The 23324-nt window shown below is 41.1% G+C and overlaps 2 protein-coding genes across 5 annotated transcripts in view; one reads left to right on the forward strand and one right to left on the reverse strand.

The window, feature by feature from the left end:
* Positions 1-1009: 1009 nt before the first annotated feature.
* Positions 1010-13659, forward strand: LOC307033695 (uncharacterized protein). 2 transcript variants are annotated; one of them, XM_079672235.1, is made up of 14 exons: positions 1010-1221; positions 2185-2332; positions 2931-3136; positions 7419-7505; positions 7608-7720; positions 7830-7955; positions 10762-10889; positions 11031-11247; positions 11337-11517; positions 11626-11702; positions 12471-12708; positions 12854-12912; positions 13063-13195; positions 13336-13659. In XM_079672235.1, exons 1-13 carry the CDS (start codon positions 1134-1136, stop codon positions 13090-13092), a joined length of 1698 nt encoding a protein of 565 aa, XP_079528361.1. In that variant the 5' UTR covers positions 1010-1133; the 3' UTR covers positions 13093-13195; positions 13336-13659. The 2 variants fall into 2 exon arrangements, with proteins under 2 accessions (XP_079528361.1, XP_079528360.1); XM_079672234.1 differs by having other exon boundaries at positions 12854-13195; positions 13336-13351.
* Positions 13660-15390: 1731 nt separating this feature from the next.
* The window catches only part of LOC307032454 (endothelin receptor type B-like), an 8834-nt gene continuing 900 nt past the window's right edge, over positions 15391-23324 (reverse strand). For 2 of the 3 annotated variants that reach the window (XM_079670433.1, XM_079670432.1), the window contains exons 2-8: positions 20855-22046; positions 20216-20343; positions 19611-19809; positions 18282-18434; positions 17986-18119; positions 17195-17303; positions 15391-16289 (exon numbers count right to left, since the gene is read on the reverse strand). In XM_079670433.1, coding sequence (XP_079526559.1) covers positions 16191-16289; positions 17195-17303; positions 17986-18119; positions 18282-18434; positions 19611-19809; positions 20216-20343; positions 20855-21421 — 1389 coding nt within the window. In that variant the 5' untranslated portion in view covers positions 21422-22046 and the 3' untranslated portion in view covers positions 15391-16190. The remainder of the gene's footprint in view (positions 16290-17194; positions 17304-17985; positions 18120-18281; positions 18435-19610; positions 19810-20215; positions 20344-20854; positions 22047-23324) is intronic. The other variant, XM_079670434.1, reaches the window with a different exon arrangement.

A 23324-nucleotide genomic window follows, 5' to 3' on the forward strand; every position in this document is an offset into this window, starting at 1 on the left:
TGGGCGCTCGCGCCCATGTGCTCGCAGCTTTAATTATTATTATTATTATTATTATTATTAGAGGGTTCACTGGTCGCTGTCTTCACCCCAGGAGGAGGTGAAGCCTTGGGGGCAGAGAGAGAGGGTGATAATAATGTTTGTTTTTTCAGAAAAAATCTCAGAATTTTGACTTTAATCTCTGAGAATTCTGGGATTTTCAGGGGGAAAAAAATCAGAAAAAAAGAATTCTGATTTAAATCCCAGAATCAAAAGAAGTGAAAATTCTGGGATTTTCAGGAAAAAATGCAGTTTAATATAAATAACTTTTTATCTGTAAACAAAATCCCAGGATTTTTGAGATTTAAGTTTTTGAAAAAAAAACGATTTTATGTAAAAAAAATAACAACATATTTTCGGAAAAAATAGATTTAACACTCACTCCTTTAAACAACAACCACAACAACAACAACAGTACATCGCTCTCACCCCGGCAGGTCGTACGTTCCTCGGTCGTCCCAACGAGAAGTTCTTCGGCTCTGCGGTTCCTCTACGGAGCACACGGGCCTCCTAACCCCTTCCTCACACTTTCCTTTTACTTCTTTTACTTGAGGAACATTTTGAATGCAGGACTTTTATTTGACAATAAAGTATTACAATTAAGATAATGAAGTAAATCACCTCACTTAATACTATTCCTATAGGCCTGTACTTTCCCCCACTATGTAATTCAGGTAACCAATGAGAAGGTTTACTGAATTGAAACCTGACAACCCCCCCCCCCCGCCTCACGAGAGGTATATTAACTGCGCACTTCGCTATTACGCAACCACCGCGTCGTCTTCGGACTCACACACCAACACTTTACACATTATAAACTACATTAAACACACACTCTAGCATTTATATCAAACCTAAGTCTTGCAATTATTTATTTTTTTAAGTATTTGCACTTTAAGAATCCCCACGAGCTTTACTTTCGGTTTCAAAGCACTCGTGTTCAGTGAAAGTAGGTTTCCTTACCACTGCGCATGCGCCGGTGTTGTTCGGTCGCATTTGCATGTGTTTCCTGATCACAGGGAATGTACAAAGCACGGCTCCAGACGCAGTTTAGAAATAAATGAGTTCCTGATCATTTGTATGTCTTTTTATCCGCCATGGTTCACTTGGTACCTGGATTTAAAATGCCTCTCCTGGCTCTGGCTGTGTTTCTGAGCCTGGTCCCCTGGATGGAGGAGTCTGAAGGTAATGATTGATGATTCTAATGTAGCTTTTTCCTCTTTAGCATGATAGACGTTTCTGAAAAAAGTTCCTTAACTCAGCCAAAGTAAGCTTAACATGTTGACACAGTTTGACCTGAATTAGGATGCTAAACGCCAGCTTTGATAACTAATTACATAGAAATAAATCATTTTCATTTATTTTCTGTTGCACATTTAAACAAAGGTAATTATCCAGAGGACACAGATGATCTATCTCTAAAAATGTTGTTTTGGTTTAACAGAGGTTTGAATGGTCTGTTGGTCTGTTGCTGCTCCCTGCTGGAGGAAATGCTGATAACAAGTGTAATGTGATCATTAGGAGAAAGAGAGGAAGAGTCAGTGTCTTTTGTCAGCGGTGTTGCAAAGTAACTAAGTACTGTACATGTACTCAGCAGGTACTGTACTTAAGCACACGTTTGAGGTACTTGTACTTTACTCTTAAATCAGACTTTAGTTCCACCAGGAGTAAATCCACCAGCTACCCTGCAATATACAAAGTCATTCAAACTAGCTGCACCTTTACCAGCTTTGAGAACACTTTCATGATCAATCATTATAAAACATATCATATCTATTATTCTGAAATGGACCAATCTGCACAATGACTACTTTTACTGTCGCTACTTTCACTATATTTTGATGAGAATACTTTTCTACTTTTAGTTGAGGAACATTTTGAATGCAGGACTTTTACTGTAACAGAGTATTCCTACACTCTGGTACTTCTACTTTTACTGAAGTACACGGTGTGTGTGTGTGTGTGTGTGTGTGTGTGTGTGTGTGTGTGTGTGTGTGTGTGTGTGTGTGTGTGTGTGTGTGTGTGTGTGTGTGTGTGTGTGTGTGTGTGTGTGTGTGTGTGTGTGTGTGTGTGTGTGTGTGTGTGTGTGTGTGTGTGTGTGTGTGTGTGTGTGTGTGTGTGTGTGTGTGTGTGTGTGTGTGTTCACAGGTCGACCTCAGTTGATTGGTTCCTCTGAGCCAATCAGGGCTCCTCTGGGTGGTGATGTCACCCTGCCGTGTGTTGTGCTGCCTCAGATCAACATGGAGGATTTGACTGTGATGTGGTGGAGGCCCGACATCCTTGTGGACCCAAACTGGTACTGTGGCGGCTAGATTACCATTCAATTACACTTCGTCATGACGTGTAAACATAATAAAAGTCCGTACTAAAGTTAAAGGTCTCCTATTATACTATTTTTAATTATATATTATAGGTCACAGATAAATACAGAACATGTCTATAAAGTGTTTTGCTCAAATTACCAAACCCATTCTAGCCTCATCCCCCTCTATGTCAGCCCTGTTACTAAAGTGCTGATTCTGGGTCAGTAGCTTGAAAAGAAAAGAAGGAAAAGAGAGAGCGTTTTGTTTTCTGAGTCTCCTTACACACCGGGGAGACAAATGTATGTATAAAAGACATCACAAAGTGCATTCTGCATGATAGGAGACCTTTAAAGTTTCAGGATATTTAACCAAGCAAATAAACAAACAATAAACAAACAGAATCATCCAGTCAACCAAAGATCTCAGAGCTAAGCTCCCCCCATTGTCACACTACTAACCTCCACATACACCAGGTGCCTTAATACCACAACCACAACTGCTGGTAACGATCAATTACCGATGTGTGTGTGGTGTTATAAATAATAAATAAACATATAAACAGGGGCTAACTCAGCATGTTGTCTCCTACAGGTACGTTCACCTGTACCATGAAAACCAGCATCAGGAGGCCCAGACGATGCAGTCGTACGTTGGGAGGACGGAGATGTTCGCAGACGGCCTGAAACTCGGGAACCTTTCCCTCCAGATCAGAAACCTGAAGCCCTCTGATGACGGGAGATACAGATGTATCATCCCACACCTGCCGTTAGATACCACCATAAAGCTGGAAGTCTTTGGTACGTTTGCACTTTTTTTCCCAGACTAAATACACACTTTTTTCTTTTTCAAAGAGTCAAGCAGTTGACTCTCTAAATCAGGGGTGTCAAACTCAAGGCCCGGGGGCCAAATGCGGCCCGCAACTTCATTTTATGTGGCCCGCAAGGGCTTGCAAAGAATATAATACATTTATTATACGGTTACATGCTACTTTATTATGTTCATTTTAATTAATTTCTTATTTTATAGTTATTTCTTATTTATATTTTTTATCTTTGATTTATCCTTAATTTTATTAATCTGTGTGAATCTGTGCTGTCCTGTTTTTCAATCTTACCCTGTTGCTGTTAAACTGAGAAACTACTGAATTTCCCCACAGGGATTAATAAAGCTCCATCTTATTTTATTTTATCTTATCTTACAGAAGCAGGTTGCCCATAAACTACATGTCCCACAATGCATCTCGTTTTGTGACATGCGCACTGAAGAGACTTGCAATGATTTGCCCTAGACTTCTGCTTTCAGACGTAGAAGTTATGAAGTTATTACCCTATCCAATACAAATCCAATGCAGGGGCAATAATATAATATAATACATTATTTCATATATATGATGTATTTATATATGTATATTTATATGGTTACAACCGGCCCTTTGAGTGCAACCATAAGGCTAATGTGGCCCACAATGAAATTGAGTTTGACACCCCTGCTCTAAATACTCACTTTTTTTTCAGACTCTCTAAATACGCACCTTTTTTGTTTTTTTCAGCTCTTTAACCTGTTAAACCCGGAGGGGGCCTGCAGGTTTTCTTTTCACAAAACTGTGTTTCAGGGCATCTTAAAATGTAATAAACTATGAATGTGTCATACTCACTTAACGGGAAGAAACTCAGCTAACTGACGATATGATCCATTTTTATCGAAACAAGTCTCAGAAGAAGCATCTAAATGAGCCCTGAGCGGAAAAATGCTAACGCACTTAGCACAGAACTCAAGGTATAAATACTTTATTACTTATCGGATCTTCACAAACAAGACATCAGCTAGCAAGCTGAGATTCCACAGATTCTAGAGGTGTAAGTATCATCACTGAGCGATCAAAACTCGCGGCAGGGGCTGGCATGTGGGTATATATTAATGCTGCCCATTATGGGCACAAGCAATTTTCACCCATTTATTAATGATATGTTTTAAATGTGAGTGTTTCCTATCCCCTAAAGCTCCAGGGATGTACACAGTTTAATACTGGCAACTTCTTATTATGGGAAATACGAAAACGTCTTTTAAAACTACAACTCCCAGTAGAGACGTGCCATAGAAGTTAAACCTGTTGCGAAACACACAATAGCCAGCATGTGTAGTTCTGTGGACGGGGTGGGGGAGGGGGCGACGGGGTGGACCCTAGGGCTGTAACGATACACTAATCTCACGATACGATACGATACACGATATTGAGCTCACGATACGATATATATCACGATATTCAGCCAACGATACGATTCGATACGATTCGATATAATTCGATACACTTACATCCTTTTCTGAAAGATTTTAAAGGGACAGTGTGATTTTGGTGACATCTTGTGAGTGTTCCATTGACTTGGATTTAATTAATTCAACTGAAAACTGAAAGCATCAATTATACAATATATGGCTCTGACTAGACAGAGAGTCTACAGCTTGCAAATGCTGGACAAAATGACTCAAAAGATGTGGTGAGAAAATTTGTTTCATTTATTGAAACAGTGCCAACTGTAGTTTACAAGCCTTTGAAACGTAAGTACATAAAGTGCAGTATCACAATTAACAATGGAGAATTAAAAGGTGCAGCAAGTGGCCTGTTCTGAACAGATTCTTTTACAGTATTTTTAGCTTAACACAGAATATGAGGTAGCCAATAATTCAAGTCACTAAGAACAACATTTAATGTAAAATGTACCTGCCAATAATTGAAGTCCAAAGGAGTAACATTTAAGCCAAAAACACTAAACAGAAAGGCTCCTCTCTACATAACTGCATCTACATTCTCTTCAGATTTTTGTTCAGGAATATAATCTGATCAACGTGGTCTGGGAGAAGTGCACTTCTCTGAGCAGTGACGATGGCCCATTCCCAAACCGCCCCCTACACCCTACCCCTCCGTTTGCGCGTTCACGCGGAGGGTCCGCCTACGAGTGTGGAGCGGTGTGGAGGGGGAGTGGGCTATCAAGCCCTCAAACAGCGAGTCTGCAGCGGTGCTGACTTGAGACCGGTCTCTACCTGACCGGAGTCGCGCTGTGTGTGTCCGCTGCTGTCAAGCTGTTAACAAGTAGTTCCAGCAAACATCCACTGATAAACTACGATGTTAACAACCTCATGATAACCTCATATGTTTTAACTTAGGATCATACTTGTGTTTAGTCTAGAAAAAGGTAAATGTGTGCATTTTATTATAAAGTTGTGTATATTTACAGACCGTTGCAAAAACTAAGAATCTTATAAACATCAGGTTTAAAACTAAAAGAGCTTTGAAACACAATGAAAGATGTTAGGAGTTTTATTTGAGTTATTAATTTAAACTTTTTGTCAAAGAGATGTTGATTTGAAACCGTTGTTACATACAGTTACGGCATTTCTTGTTTCTGCCGGAGAGAGGGGAGGCCGTCCCAAAGTTTGCTGCTGTATTTACTCCCTCCATTTGACAGGAGGGAGCCTCGTTGAGCTGCGAGTGTGGCTCCAGACGGAGTTCACTCCGTCGAGGGAGTGGTTTGGGATTGGGCCGATATCTCCGGCGGTAGAGAAGACCCTCTCCAGTGTGGTTAATGTTTGCCGCCATTCTCCTGAACCGCTTCGCATTCACTGCGAGAAGAAGACACCGGCGTCTGTGTATCTAGAAATGCTCTACAGCGACACTAGCGGCTCGGCTGGCTGACGTAACCGCTCTTCATGCAAAGCGAACGGGGGGGAATGGGCAGCGAGCAGAGTGCCAGGCGGAACACGGGGGATTTGAATGGGAGTTAATGTATCGATACCCGCGGCTGAAATATCGATACTTTCTCGGGAAACAAAATATCGATATATATCGCAGGATCAATTAAATTGCACAGCCCTAGTGGACCCGTTCAAATCCAGTTTGGACAGTCTGCCGTGGTTCCATCCCATTTCAAGTGCTGTTCGGCGCTCGGCGTAACCCTCGGAGCACACTCTCCAATCACAGAGCTTGAGGACTATCACAGGGTTTGTCAAGTGAAGCGGAGAGAATACTTACTTCCGGGTGTAAAATGCTCTAAAGCAACTAGGCTACTATCAGCTGCTCCGACCCTCGGTCCTGACGGACTCCAACTTGTGTTTATTAATCAAACAAATAAATAAACACAAGGATAATGATGTGTTTATTATTGAGTAAATAACAGTGTGTGGTTTAGAAAAGAATACAAAATTAGAAGGAAAAAACAATGAAACAATACAGATTTCAGTATTCTGAGCCCCTACTCTCTCCATAACTGACGGCAACAAAAGTCCTACATGATTCAATTAAAATAAAGAAGTAAAAACAATAAGTGTGGTTTGATATTGAGTTAGAAAAAGGTTGATAAACGCTGTGAGAATGGATCTGCGGAGAGCATTCGCTCGCGATCTCAAGTCGTCTACAACATACGTTTAGGGAGCTATATAGAAGCCTATGGACATCCCGGAAAGTTCAAAATGTACGCTAAGGGCCGCCCCCTTGCATTGGAAAAAGCCGACACAGGGGACTTGACATAACGTCAACATAGGCCGACCTGGGAGTGAGGATGTGTTGGTTTAGCAGTCTTATTGCCTGTGGGATGAAACTGTCCCTGAGTCTGGTGGTTTTAGTCCGGATGCTGCGGTAACGCCTGCCAGACGGCAGCAGACTGAACAGTTTGTGGCTGGGGTGACGGGGTCTATTGTAATCCTGAGGGCTTTCTTCCTGAGCCGCTGGGAGTAAAGGTCCTCCATGGATGGCAGCTCCGTCCTGGGGATGTTCTGTGCAGTTTTCACCACCCTCTGTAAAGCCTTACGGTTAAGGGCGGTGCAGCTGCCGTACCAGGCCGTGATGCTCCGTCAGGATACTCTCTATGGTGCACCTGTAGAAGTTGCAAAGTATCCTGGAGTCCATGTTGATTACGTCATTCGTTATTTTGGTCAATTTAAAAGATGCAAACTTGTCCACATTCTTCAAGCCCTTCCACACCGTGTAGAAAATGTGTTATCCAGCATGGTTTGTACACATGTTTAATGATCATTCATTATAAAGAACAACAAGGCTAAAGATCACTACAACTGTTGCTTTTTCAGAACCAATCTCTGATGACACTTTGACGACCACACAGTTTCCGGGAAATCTCCAAACTCCAGATCCAAAACAAGAGACTGAGGTCAAAGGTAAGAAGGAGAGAACAAAGTGAAGAGTTTCAGCTTTTTGAGTTTATTTAAGACGGTCTGTTGTGCTGCAGTTACTGTAGACACTGTCTCTTTGGGTTTTAGTTGGTCAGCACAATTGGAGGTCTTGGCAGTTGGTTCTGTCAATCTGCATCTTAGTGGTCGTGGCTGTTGGAGCTGGTGGATGTTTCCTGAAACATAAATATCAGAGACCACATGTAAGTCAGAAGGAAACATGTGTGGTTGCTTCTTGACTGTATTCTGACTGAACGTCTCTAGAGGGACATAGTTTAATTATTATTATTTACATTTCTCTTTTCCCTCCAGCCGCCGGACTGCAGGGTCTCAGGAACCAAATCACCTCCTTCCTCCCCTGCTCAAAATGTGGGGATAAGAGCATCAGATGTGGGATACAGACCTGCAGCACGTCAGGAAACAAGTGGACCGACCGGGGTAACAACATCTTGAAACGCAAAGCATTACTGAAAGGACCTGTGTCGACTTTATCTTTTTCTACTTGTTCCAGATGAGGGCCGAGCGTATTGGGCCAATAACACGTCTTTACTTGGCTCCAAAATGGTGGGTTGAGCTCCTGGTCAATATCAGGACAGCAGAAAGTAGCCCAAAACAAAAACAACTGGCACAAACAGATCGTGAAAACAAAGCGGCAATGCTATAGGAGTAACGGTACGTCCACACCGCAGCGTTGCGTGCTTCAACGGAGACGCGTCCCATTCACTTTGAATGGGGTGACGTCACGCGTTGCCGAACTGCATTGTGGTTCCGTTGCGAAGCTTTGCCACCGTTGCTCGCTTCAAAAGTTGAGAAAAGTTCAAGTTTTCAAGCGTCGACAGAAGCGCCAGCCAATCTAATCATATGCCAGTACAAGCTCTAGCCAATCAAACTGTGTGCTTGTGTGTCCGGGGCGGGAGATTAATGTGATTGGTTGTTGGTCACACGCCCACCGGCAAGCTTCAACGCGACGGAACCGTGTACTCTTGGACTCATTTTGTTTTCTTTGTACCGTTTCTGTTTCTGATTTTATGTAAAGCGTCTTTGGGCGTTAGGAAAAGCGCTATCAAAGTCCAATGTATTATTATTATTATTGTACTTATTGTTATCAGAGTCAATATAGCGTGTGTGTGCATTACGGTCTTTAACTAACTCACAGGGATCTACCAGCACTCGAAAGATGTTCATCTCTATCTTACTAACGGGATCAAACTAGCCGTTACTTGAATTACAGTTTTCTGACGTTAGCTAACTAGCCACGTTAGCTAAGTTGCTCTCCTACACTGTAAACATCACCCCCCCCCCCCCATGTATGAATGAATGTATGTATGTGAATGCTTACTTGCTTTAACTTAAATGAAGATTAAAGTTATATATTTGCAGCATGTACTGAGGGTATATTTAGTGGTTAAATACATATTTTTATTTACACAAGATATGTATTTTTAATGTCGTGTTTATGTGACAAACTCTGACTCAAAGTGTCCATCATGCTGTAACAACTGCATGATGGACGTCGCTCAGGAACTAAGCAGAGGACCAAATATCTCCAACGCTGTCAGTGTCTTATTTTGTAAAATTATGTAAAAAGTATGTAATGTAATAAAAATGTTTTTTTTTTTCTCCTACCTTGAGAGTGCCTTCTTCTAAAAGTGTTAAAAGTATAAATTGATATGATCTTTAGTCCTGTGGTGTTTAGATATGGCGTGTTTATTTATTATGATTGGAGCAAACCGTAAAGGACCGTTCAGCGCGGAGAACCTCATGATGAGAACACGTTCTCCCCTCAGATACAAAACATCTGCAGACACCAAGATACCAAAACACATATCTCCAACATTTTGAAAACGTGACGTCACAGAGCGGATTGGGGCAATGTGAGAAAAACTTACCCAGAATTCCCCTTAGCCTCTACACCAGTGGTCACCAACCAGTCGATCGCGATCGACCGGTCGATCGCGAGTGTGGTGAGAGTAGATCGCGGACCGTTAACAAAAAAAAGTAAAAAGAGAAACAAAAATAAAATTAAAATAATAATGTTTGAAAAATATGTTTTTAGATGTAAACATATCATCCACCACCCCGTTAGCAGGTGCCACTTGATTGACGTAAATTTGAGACACCTCAATAATATAATACATTAACCGTGCTTTAGGTGAACCTCATCATGACACAAGAGACGACGGCAGGACTGCAATTTCCCGTGTTCTCGAATGCAACAGACGCAAGTCACCAGACCAATCAGAGAGTTGCATGGAAATACACGTGTGCTTGTGTCATTCAAGCTCGGCAATCTTTGTGTGTGTGTGTGTGTGTGTGTGTGTGTGTGTGTGTGTGTGTGTGTGTGTGTGTGTGTGTGTGTGTGTGTGTGTGTGTGTGTGTGTGTGTGTGTGTGTGTGTGTGTGTGTGTGTGTGTGTGTGTGTGTGTGTGTGTGTGTGTGGCAATAGCGCATTTAGTGTGATAGAGAGAGAGGGACCGGTGCTAGCGGGGACCGTGATGTTAGCATCTGGTTAGCTAGCTGCACTAACGGACATAAGGAGCTGTTTCCACAACAAGCTGGAGGAGAGTCCTCTCCTGTCAGACTGAGGGGCTCAGGTGAGCTAAAGGAGTCTCGGAGTGTTTAGAACGGTTTTGTCACAAATTATTCAAAAGATTATTTCCGCGGTACACCTTCATATGATAATTATAGTTATACAAACAATAAGAGAATAAATAAAACACAGGTATGAAATACTATATGGCAGTAAAACTAGAATACAGTTTAAAAGGAAGAGTGATTTGTAAAATATCCATAAAGAAAAAGAAAATCTGTTTACAGTTCTGTTTCATATGTGTGCTGAGAGAGGTATCCATAGATCTCTTCATGTTGCTCTCAAAGTGCACCAGATTGATGCTTTCATCTTCAATATTTTAAAAGAATCTTCCCGGGGGAGCATCCCCCCGGACCCCCCTAGAGGAGGTGAGGACCTAGAGGAGGTGAGGACCCCCCTAGAGGAGGTGAGGTCCGCCCCCCACTCGCACATAGAACTTTACCCCTGCCTATATGCTGTGAGCTGATTATGGAGCCTTCATTGTAACAGTAATTCAGATGCAATTAACCTATATAAAAGGCCTCAAATTGGAAGCACTGTCTGGGCCGTCTTTTTCACTCAATTCTGCAATAGGTAGATCTCGCCTTTCACCTAGGCCGAGGTCGGTGATCTTGGGCTTAAAAAGGTTGGTGACCACTGCTCTACACCAATAAAGGGCCCAGGATTGAGACCTCGACTGGAGTTGGAGGAAGAACAAGGAGAGACTTCGACTGAATTTGAACAGACTCTGGATTCGAGTTACCACCCTGATGATTCTGTACTTGCAGAAGAATCTGACGTATCGTAAGTTTGGTATATTTGGTACACATTACTATCACTGTTTTTCAGAGTTGAAATCTAACATGTATTGTTAATTTTGTTTTGTTACATTAGACTTCAGACACGATCCACGCACAGTGACTCAAAGTACATTATTTTTTAAAGCTGCCTCGGACAGCTGTTTGGAAAAACATGTCCGGTGTGTAAGACAGACTGTGATGTCCAAAGACGGACTTTTGTGGCGTTCACACAGCGTGGTCCAAACTGCAGTTACTTCAGACAATGGGAGAGCCAGCCCGTCGTCGGAAGTACCCCGGCTGGTAACTTACAGTTATCCGCTGCTACATACTTCACTGGTGCTTTCTTCTTCCAACTACAAAAGGTATTTTACCATCTAACATCCATAGCATATGAAAATTGACAGCAGTGGACTTTTTCAAAAACGTTTCCTGTTTTTCTATTTATTCATAGATATGCAGAGCCATGCAGCTGGAGATCTTCCAGTATGAGACCTTCAGGAGGCATGCTAGGCATTACCTGGAGCCTGCCATTATCCACAAGTGGAAGACTGATCAGCTGCATTATTTCCAACAACTACACCACCAGGGGGGAAAAGTCACAGCTGGAGGAGATATGAGAGCAGACTCTCCAGGTAAGCAGAAGCAGTCTAGTGCCAGAGTTACTGGTGTATATTACAATTCGTCTTATCCATTGGAATTCTGTTAAAGCCTTGAAACCTCCTGTGTTATATTTTCTTCAGGGCACTCAGCCAAGTTCGGGAGCTACACACTCATGCACCTGGGAAGCAACACCATTGTGGACTTCCAGCTTGTTCAGGTGTGATTCTCTTTCTGGGTGCTATGCTTTTAGGCTGGCTGGCTGTTGATGCATGTTTCAGTGTATGTATGCCCGATATCTTATCCACCAACAGAGCAATGAAGTAGGTGGTAGTTACCACATGGAAAAGGAGGGACTCAAAAGATGCCTGGATCGTCTGGAGTCAAACGATTTGGCGGTCGAGTACATCGTGACTGACCGTCATCCACAGATCCAGAAGTTTCTGAGGGAAAGCAACTTAGAACAGTTCTATGATGTGTGTCACTTTGAAAAAGTTATTTATCTCAGAGACTCTGTCCTTTGTTAAGATATTCCTTTGTTTTAATATTACAATTTATCCTGAGCTTCTAATCTGCAGCGGACGTGACATAATGTCTGGATACATAAATGATATCCCCTACAATTTGGCCCTCTGATCTGCTCTTTACTCTGTTATTGTAAACTGTCTGCCAGACCACTTGATCACAGCACCTTTTGTCGTTGTAAATTAAATGTCACTCACTAATCTTAGGATAATGCGAGTACTCTTTAGAATGGGAATGTACAGTGATGTGTGTGTATGAATATGTATGGAGGTTTCCTGGCAATGAAATGTTTTCAGGGTGTGGCACTGACCATTGTCATGCAATTATCATATGCATGTTATGGTTAATGATATTCAGTATGGAATTTCCACCACGCCCTTGAACCGTCAATGTTGTCCATCACAGCATGTCATTTCCACACTATGGCTTGAATATTCACTTGTGCTTTTTTTTTTTGTCCAAGAACATTTTGAAAGTTTCACAGAACAAGGACTGCAAGGTGTTGAAGAAGTGGCTGCGCAGCATCAAAAAACATGTATACTGGAGTGCGACGAGCACAACCTCGGGGCCGGAGAAGGTGGCAAGGTGGACGTCAGTCGTCAACCACCTACAAAACATTCACGTACATGACGACCCCCTATTCCCCAAGTGTTCACATCCTGAAAGAGCCTCAAGCGATGCAAATAAATGGCTAAAACCTGGTACGTTCAATATTTATAAAACAATTGGAAATAGCAAGTGAAAATGTAAAAACACTTCCTTCATAAGATCAACAATATTGAATGTAAATATAACATTGTTGTAATGTTCTAATGGGCTGGTGATGTTTTTGTAATTTTACTCTAGGGTCAATAACACTCGCCAAAGTTGAAAGAATACTCAACAACAAGAGAGTTCTAAAAGATGTGAGAAAGCTAAGCCATCACTACCAGACCTCGTCCCTGGAGTCCTTCCACAGCTTGATTCTGCGCTTTGACCCCAGAACACAGTCACTGTTTGGTGGCATGAGGGTTTTATTCTGTCATAACACAAAGTCTCACTTTGCTATTCTATAGGTTGTGTCTAGCAGCCATGCATCACAATGAGAATGCTGACCGTGAGCAAGCCACAACAGCTTCGAAGTGGCCTATCCAAAATCAAAGAGGGGAGAATGTACCGCTAAGCCTGTAAAGAAGGACCCTACATGCAGTAAGTTGTGAAATATTTGTGTTTTTATTACAAACATAACTTACATTTTAAATGATTATAGCCACACTGAATTATATGTACAATGAAAGTGTTACATGAAATAAAATAATACATTATTATATGAATGCTATATTTTTCAGTGTACGTGGGTGAGCTGATGAGGCTGGTGTTTGAGGAAGTCTTTGAGGACCCAGCACCCTTTGTGGAGGAGATGAACACAATCTCCATCCCAAAGGACCTGTCCACTCAATTTGACAGGCCCTCAAAGGAGGAAGTGGTTGCCCCGCCCGCCATGTCTCCCGTTTCAGTCAAGGGGAGGTCGGAAGCCTGTCCAGCCGGATCAGGAAACTCCTGGCGTATCCGATGGACAACACATGACGGGAGGACCACTCTGATGTATTTATGTATATTTACACATGTTCATTTTGTACATTTCTAAAAATAAAGTTTGATGGAAATACTTAGTAGCCTTTCTTCCATGAATTATTTGCTCCTATAAAAAACCATGATTTCATTTTTCATCAAACAAAGTAGTAGTTTATTAAAGGTAAGAATAACTTACTCTTCTTCCGTTCTACGCCTCAAAGGTACATAATCGAATCTGTACATGTTATGGAGGTTCTGTAGGGTGTAATAGTTGAGACAGTTTGGCTCTAGTCCTGGTGCTGTAACATGCATGCACATAATAGGTGCTGGGACTTGGTTCATTCCAACACACTCTCACTCCATAAACGTCCAGGAGCGACGCTTGGTCAGGGTCCCCGAGGCCTGCAGTTGTGACGCTCCAATCAATGTTGTGTAATTAACAAGGATAATCTGGTCTTTTTTAGTCGATGAGTAGAGCAGATATCACTGTCAAATCAATCGACAGTAAGGGGAATACTTACTTCTGGGTGTACAATTCTCCGTTATCCAATGGGAGTGGGCGCTCATATTGCCTTTAAGGGCAGCCGACACAAACGAATGCCGTGCTTCCATGAGCGTCAAATCCCGCCGCAGATGGGAATACATTGCAATCAGTTGAAAGCTATTTGCGTCCCTTTATGAAGCTGAAGGAGCCTAGGAGCGTCACAACTGCACGCCACGGGACCCTGACCAAACGTCGCTCCTGGACGATTATGGAGTGAGAGTGTGTTGTTCATTCGCGTTAAAGCTATAGGAAGGTAAGATATTTGTAACATAACCCGTTTAGCAATTAAAACATACATGGCAAGGTTTACAAAATAAACATTCAATTACTAAGGAAGAAATAAAAGGGCATATAATAGTCTATTGACTTGACAAATATGTATGGTGTAGGCCTATATCTTGGCATATAATGTTGTGTGCTACTGTTGGTGTTTTCAGCTAGCTGGCTACATAATGTTGTAACTGTCAGCTAGGCTACCTTTCTAATTTCTTTGCAACAGACGTTTTCCACTTCGGTAGGCATCATGGCGCAGTTTCCACAAGTGCACCAATAACAGTAGTTGTAGGTTCGGTTGGTTAGCGGGATGGGGGGAGGAAGGGGTGAGGAGGCCCGTGTTCTCCGGAGGAACCGCAGAGCCGAAGTAGTTCTCGTTGGGACGACCGAGGAACGTAGGCTATGACGTGCCGTGGTGAGAGAGATTGACTATGCATTATTATTATTATTGTTGTTTAAAGGAGTGAGTGTTAAATCTAATTTTTTCTTAAATATGTTGGGGTTTTTTCCGACTTAAATCTCAAAATCCTTTTTTTTAATACTTTTGATCACATCCCAAAATGTTTCCTCATGTCATATTTCTCAAGACACTTAATTGTGTGTCAAACCAAAACCAGGCTTATATTTATATGATAGTTATAGTGAATTCAAATATTAAATGTACAGACATTTTATATTAAGTTTGATTTTCATTTGTAACAATTAAAAAAATACGATTTATTGTTTAATATTTACAGATTCTGATCTATGAACTATGAACTGACGGTTGGCCTGTTTTCCATCATCATTATTATAGAAAATAAGTAAATATTGTAATATTATTAATATATGTTTTTATACATTTTACTTGAGTGAAAGAAGTTATACAACTTTTGAAAAAATTCTGTTATAAGTAATTATTTAGAATATTTATTTATTTTTATTTATAAATAAATTATCAAAATAGTTAATCTGATAATCTCCTTATATATAAAATATAAAACTACATTCATATACCACACACATGTTTTCAAAGGCGTTGAGAATATAGCTTTATTGATAAATACAAATATATAATTTCATATAATAGACGCAAAACTAAGAGTGAAGTTCCCTGCACATAAAATAAACATATATTTAGACAACAGTATATATACTGACCTGAATTCTGCATAATAATATATAAAGCTGAGAACAAACCAATCAGCAGCAGTTTCATATTATGGGATGTAATGATGAGTTCAGCCTGCAGGGGGCGCAGTGCTGCACTGTTTACATTGAAAACAAAATAATAACAAATACACTACGAAGCCAATATGATGCATATTTTAACATGTTATTAATATAACTTAATGTATTTGATGTATGTGTTGTTGCTTATGAATGCCCTGCATGTCTGCCTGTGTTTTCCTCTATTTAAAACATTTAATAAGGTGGAAAATACACAGAAATAACTGAAGTAAAATATGAAAAACTTACACTGTTTCCAACGACTCTTAATATTCTGTGATCTTGATTGGCTCCAAATTGTAATATGTTTAAACTTGACCTTTGCTTTAACTTTCTTCCAAGTTTCATTACAATTAAGGCACTAGTTTTTCTGTATTTCTGCTAAAAACAGACAAACTGAACCAAAAACACAACATGTATATGTAAGTCCACATATGTTTTGCCATATATTAAATCCCTATACCATAACAAGTCTATAAAACATATAAAAACCTCAATAAATACACAATAAAAAGGTATAAACTAAACATTAGAGGATCAATATAGTGGTTATCCTTTATACACGATGGTGCTGAGTTCAGGTGCAGTGGGAGAAACGGGCTCTCAGTGGTCGGTGTGTTTGTACTGCAGACTGGTTCCATGGTTCAGAGGCAGCATGCTGTTGGAGAGAGAGCCAGAATAACACCAGCAACACAGACAGGACTACAGACAGACAGACAGACAGACAGACAGACAGACAGACAGACAGACAGACAGACAGACAGACAGACAGACAGACAGACAGACAGACGGACGGACGGACGGACGGACGGACGGACGGACGGACAGACAGACGGACAGACAGACAGACAGACGGACGGACAGACAGACAGACGGATAGACAGACAGACAGACAGACAGACAGACAGACAGACAGACAGACAGACAGACAGAAGGAGAGAGACAGACACAGAGACAGATTTATTGAAGAGGACATATTCTGCTGATGTTCAGGTGTGTATCAGCATGTAGTGTCTCTACTTTAAAGAGTCCTCTCCTGCTGATGTTCAGGTGTATATCAGTATGTAGTGTCTCTACTTTAAAGAGTCCTCTCCTGCTGATGTTCAGGTGTATATCAGTATGTAGTGTCTCTACTTTAAAGAGTCCTCTCCTGCTGATGTTCAGGTGTATATCAGTATGTAGTGTCTCTACTTTAAAGAGTCCTCTCCTGCTGATGTTCAGGTTTATATCAGTATGTAGTGTCTCTACTTTAAAGAGTCCTCTCCTGCTGATGTTCAGGTGTATATCAGTATGTAGTGTCTCTACTTTAAAGAGTCCTCTCCTGCTGATGTTCAGGTGTATATCAGTATGTAGTGTCTCTACTTTAAAGAGTCCTCTCCTGCTGATGTTCAGGCGAGTGCCTTGGTGTTTAAACAATACAAATGGAAAATATAACAACAACATGTTGACTTTAGTTGAACTTAAATAAACCTCAGTGTTATTTCTCTGTCTTTATAAAGTGACCTTTAGACGTCACGACCTCCTCCATGTTTATCTCTGGAGATATTTTAAACCCTAAACATTGAGATTCTCACGACCTTTGACCCCGGACTGACGCTCATATTCACCTTGAAGCAGTTTTTGAACTTCTTGGAGACGACGTAGAGGATGATGGGATTGATGCAGGAGTTGATGGTCGCCATGTTGATGCTGAAGTAGTCGAGCACCAACAGGAAGCTGAGAAGAAGAAGAAAAAGAATAATGTGTACATAATCTTCAATTTTTTTAAAATGTTTCTGAGGTTTTTTCAGGTATTTTAAAACATGTTTTTTATGACTTTTATTGACGTATTTTAAATATATTTTTAAGGACTTTTTGGGGACATTTTCCACATATTTTCTGAAAATATCGACAACTTATGGGACATTTTCAGGTTTTCAGACGGGTGTTGTATTTGTCTTTACTTCATATTTTAGGTTATTATCCTGCATTTAACTTCTGTTTCAGATTATGCTTATTCAACCTCCTTTAAACACTGATTTTTCATACTTTTTCCTAATGATTTCAGACAATTTACAAGCTTTTCTCAAACAAATTTCATTTATTTTCTACAGATCATATTTTGCATATTTTCCTGACATTTTTTTCATGACATTTTTAAGACTTTATTCAGCAATTAATTGTTCACATTTTTTAAACATATTTTACTTATATGTTTCAAATGTTTTTCTGACATTTAAAATATATATATATATTAAAGTACATTTTCATTTTTCATACAGCTGACACATTTATTTTTGGATGGAATTTTGGGGGGAGACTTTAGTGACATAAATCAACACTTCATCTCTCCGTTAATTGAAAGCATTTCCTTTGCACTGATACAGTATATTTTAAATGTGTGTGTTCCTCTGCTTACTTTAGCAGTTCACAGCGATGTGCATCGTGGGATTTGTAGGCGTTTCTCTTCAGGAGGCGGCTCAGATGGAGAGGGAACCAGCAGAGAGCGAAGATCAGAACCAGACAGAAAACTGCTTTAGCCACTTCTCTACGCTGCGGGAGGAGAGCAGAGGATGATCAGTGTGTGGTGTGTGTGTGTGTGTGTGTGTGTGTGTGTGTGTGTGTGTGTGTGTGTGTGTGTGTGTGTGTGTGTGTGTGTGTGTGTGTGTGTGTGTGTGTGTGTGTGTGTGTGTGTGTGTGTGTGTGTGTGTGTACCTGTTTGAGGTGTTCACTCAGGGCGATCCTCAGGCTTCCCTTCTGGTGCCGCAGCATCTCGCAGGTCATGAGTCCGTAGAACACGGCCGAGCAGGTCAGAGGAACGCAGAAGTAAAACCCAAACAGCCACCAGTCCTTCGCGTCTCTATAGAACTGCAACACACAGAAACACACAGAAGCTGAGCCCAGTCTGCTCTGATTGGTTAGCTCGCCGGCTCTGATGTGATTGGTCAACCATTTTAGAGATATCCCGCCCCCTTAGCCTATCACGTACAATGTGTTGGAGCGCTATATGATGATGTCACTATGTTCTGGAAGTAAACAAAGGAGTCCAATTGAGGCGTTTCAGGGGGCATTGTGGGAGAGGGAACTCAGGGATGTTAGCCTTTGCAGACCATTTACATGCACTAAAACCTGTAGAACACACTACAGTAGAGGGAAAACCCCAAAAAGCAGAATAGGGCCCCTTTAATTAATTAAGGCTGTTACTAAGACATATTTTCATTAATCATTATTTCAATGAATATGTTCTAGATGAACCTGAGTGCACTGTCTGCAGTTAATATGAGGTCTGAGCGCTGATGGCAGGTCAGCTGACCCCGGGTCAGTTCTGAGTGCCACTCTGACTGTGTTGAGATCACACGTGACCTGTAGATATAAACAGGAAATGATTTTTTAAACTATCAAAGAGACCTCGCCCTGAAACACAACAACTCAGAGAGCCTGGAAACACAACAACTCAGAGAGCCTGGAAACACAACAACTCAGAGAGCCTGGAAACACAACAACTCAGAGAGCCTGGAAACACAACAACTCAGAGAGCCTGGAAACACAACAACTCAGAGAGCCTGGAAACACAGCAGAGAGTCGCTTCATCCTCATCATCCGAGATCAAACGCCCCCGACTTTACCCACATGTTGTGGGGAATTTATTATTTAAATTGTATTATAAATTGTAATATTGTTTCTACGCAGGTTCAAATTCATTTTTAGTTTTTTATAACTAAACTAACTAAATGTGTTTATCTGTGTATTTGTTTAGAAAACAACTGTGAGTTTTATCCATTTATACCTTTTCACATTTTAATAATAATTGTGTGTAAATTAAACATTCATCAAAACTAACATTGGATTATGTTTGAGAAGAAATTTTGTTTATTTTCTCCGACAATATTTTGATATTTAACATATATTTTTAGTGACTTTTTTCAGACATTTTAGGGTATTTTTCACAGAAATGTTCTGCATTTTACTGCTAATTAACTCTGTACTTATTTTACTTCCTTAAAATACATCGATTTTTCTAATTTTTTACACACACACACTCACGGTCATGAAGGGGGTGTTGGGCTGCAGCATGCACGTTCTCATGGTAGCGTTCCTGTACTCGAAGGTAACCATGGTGAACCCGATGGCCTCGGGCACGGCGAGCAGCGCCGACAGCAGCCAGATCCCCCCGATGCCCACCGCCGTTACCATGGGAACACCGGTCCCCTGCACCCGGGACCAGGAAGCTACCGCCCGGTACCTGAGGGGGTCAGAGGTTAATGTGTGTGTGTGCAGAGATTGCAAAAGTACACACTTCCTTCACTCAAGTAGAAGTACAGATACTCGTGTTTCAAAGTAGTCTGGTGAAAGTAGAGGTACTGACTAAATTTCTTTACTCAAGTCAAAGTAAAGAGGCTTTGAAATGTACTTCAGTAAAAAGTACCCATAACTAGCAGCTGTTTTAAAGAGTACCTGACCTCCCTTTATATTAATAGAACAATAATGTCATTGTTAGCTAATGAATGTTTCCATGCTGAACAGCTACTATGTACTCCACTACTTCCCACCTGTGTGTGTGTGTGTGTGTGTGTGTGTGTGTGTGTGTGTGTGTGTGTGTGTGTGTGTGTGTGTGTGTGTGTGTGTGTGTGTGTGTGTGTGTGTGTTACCTGTCCACACTCAGAGCACACAGGTTGAGCACGGTGATGCCGACGGAGGTTTTCTGCAGGAAGGGAAACAGCTTGCAGAGAAACAGCCCGAACACACTGTCTGCAAACGGCCAGGTCATCGCCAGCAGCTACACACACACACACACACACACACACACACACACACACACACACACACACACACACACACACACACACACACACACACACACACACACACACACACACACACACACACACACACACACACACACACACACACACACACACACACAGATTATTAAGTGTGTGTTATCTCAGTCAGGGGATATTTTAGTGCTCTTATCTGTCTAACACTCAACCCACTGACTGATAAACACACCACAGACATGTTTGTGTGTATCCCATAATGCATTGCTGCTCCTGTAAACTCAGCACACTGCTCCCATCTCCCCAAGCTCCATTATTAAAATGTGTGTCCTACTTGAATTCCTTTTTTCAGGCATAGAAACAGATCAGAATGAGGAATATAAACCACATGCATTATGTCAAATAACATCCATTTATACAAAATGATGCGTTGAAAGTGAGTTTGACCCCCCCCCTGCCTTAGATACTGATAAAACAACATGTAAACAAACAAACCCTGAATCTGTTTACCTTGTACACGTTGATTGGTATGTCGATGGCGATGTAGATCAGGTCTCCTAAAGCCAGACTGGCTATCAGCGCGTTGGGGCCGTTCCTCATGCTTTTATTTTGGTAGATGATCCTCAGCAGAGTGGCGTTCCCGATGATCCCCACGGCGAAAATAAGGCAGGACAACACGGTGTTGATGTATTTGAAGGCGGTGTTTATGGAGGTGACTTTTAGGCAGCTAGGGGGCGACAGAGGGCGTCTTTTCAACAACAACGAGGCGTTCAGGGACTGCTTTCTCTCGTGTTTGTTCTGTTTCAGCTTGTTGTGTTTTGGTTTGGATTTCTCCAGCAGGGTCGGGGGTTTGATGGCGGTTTCTTGGAGCAGATTTGGTTCCCGGTGAGGCGGGTCGGTGCTATGAAGGTTTGACATGTCCGATGAGACGGTTATTTGGGATCCAACGGGGGCGATGGACGTCAAACACGAGGCGAGAAGCAGCAAGAAAACAAGGCTGGGTGTGGAGGGGGATCTGGACCTGGATTTGTTGCCAGAACCCTTTTCTGAATCCATTTCTACGGCTCCAGAAAACATCTTCAACCCGCCTTACCCCGGTGGAAATGTAGAAGTATTTCCAGAACTTCTTTATTCGCTTTAGAACAAACTCAACAAACGAAAGCGACAACTTAATAACCCAACGTTAGTCTAGATCAAAATGTCAAGACCTTGTAGAATTTTTCTTAGCTTTAGAACGAGCGCTAGATCCTGCAATTTAACAATTAAACAGCTCTGAACAAACGACGGCGGGAAACAACGTTAATATCTGCTAGAGTTGTGTAAATCTGACACAATATTAAAACAACTTGTAGAGCTTTTTGTCCTCTAGAATACACTCTTACACTTTAACGGCAAATAAACTAATGATAACTAAATAGAGCGATATATATATGTGTTGCTTTTGGGTATATGTGTTTTATTTGTTTTTATTACGCTTCATGATGCTTAAACATTACCAGCAGAAATGTCCTTTAGCTCAGACCTCTGACATCCAGCGTTTACAATATATAAGTTTACGGATTTCACATTTCGTTGCAATCCAAAAATAACCGCTAATCGTCCAGGAGGAGTTGTTGTATTGTTGTTCCAGAAAGAAAAAGCTCTGACTTCAAGAGGCTCCAGAAGTTTGTTGACATTTGATGATTTCAGGCTTTGAGGAAATCTGTGGAGCAGAAACAAACAAACCACGGTCTTTATTAGAAAGGGATGTTTCTCTAAATGTTAGATTCGACCTAAGACAATTCATCTGTGTTGAAGTTATATTACATTACATGTTACTTGTTAGACACTTTTATCCAAAGCGAGTTACACAATGAATACTGTGGACAATCACCACAGGAGCACTTTGGGGTGAAGTGTCTCAGGGACACAACGACATGCTGACTGCAGTGGGGTTTGAACCTGACCCCCTGAGCCCAGCACCAACGCACAACCCACTGCGCCATACACCTAATTAACCACTTAGTAGGTTGTTCTCATCCATTGGGAAGATAGTAAACCAAAAGACACAAGATAACAGACACAAGTCTTCCGCTAAATGTTCTGAAGGTCAATGTGTGTCTGCATTTAAGATCTTAATGTCAGTCTGGCGGTTGCTTGTAAACACGGAGAAGTTCAGTTATTATGCTCCAAACATCTGGAACAAACTCCCAGAAACCTGCAGGTCCGCTGCAACTCTGACTACTTTTAAATCCAGGCTGAAGACTTTTCTTTTTGCCGCTGCTTTTAATTGAAACTGAGCCGTTGTGTTTCAGGGAATCCGTGTCTGGGGACTTTGTCCTGGCTGGGACGCACGTGCCATACAAGCGTACACAGCTCATGTTCGGAGAAACTTCAAAGAAAGGCATCAGTAAAATGGAACTTCTCTGTGAACTATTCATATCTTAAACTGCACTGTGACTTTTTATTCATGTATTTTTCTTTTAATGTTTCTTTTATTATCTTTTCTTTTAAATGCCTTTGTCTGAATGTCTTTCATTTCTGTAAAGCACCTTGCATTGCCTTGTGTTGAAAGGTGCTGTATAAATAAACTTGCCTTCTACTATTTAAAAAGTCCCAGCTTTGAAGTCAGGGTGAAGACGAAACAAAGCAACACGTTATTAAAGGTTTACGTCTCTGGTCATATCTTAAGTTCCAGTGTTAATGTTTTGATGCTGCTTTGCGACTGGGATATCTGATATTTAAAAATTGTTTTTTTAAAACGTGAACAAATGTTACAGAGTTGGAAAATTGTGGAATAATTTCCTCCACATTTTTTTTTAAAACAAGGATTTCTCACCTCAGTGTTATTCTGTTCAAATAAATGAAATCCAAACTCAATGCAACCAGAGGAGAAGCGTGTTCTCTGTACGAGATACACGATACAGAGTGATTGTATGCAGGCAAAGGGATAAAACTGTATCAGTATATTAGTTAAATAATCAGCAAAGTGAGTTTTAAT

The sequence above is a fragment of the Notothenia rossii genome (assembly GCF_949606895.1).
Source record: "Notothenia rossii genome assembly, chromosome: 3".
NCBI classification, from domain to species: Eukaryota; Metazoa; Chordata; class Actinopteri; order Perciformes; family Nototheniidae; genus Notothenia; species Notothenia rossii.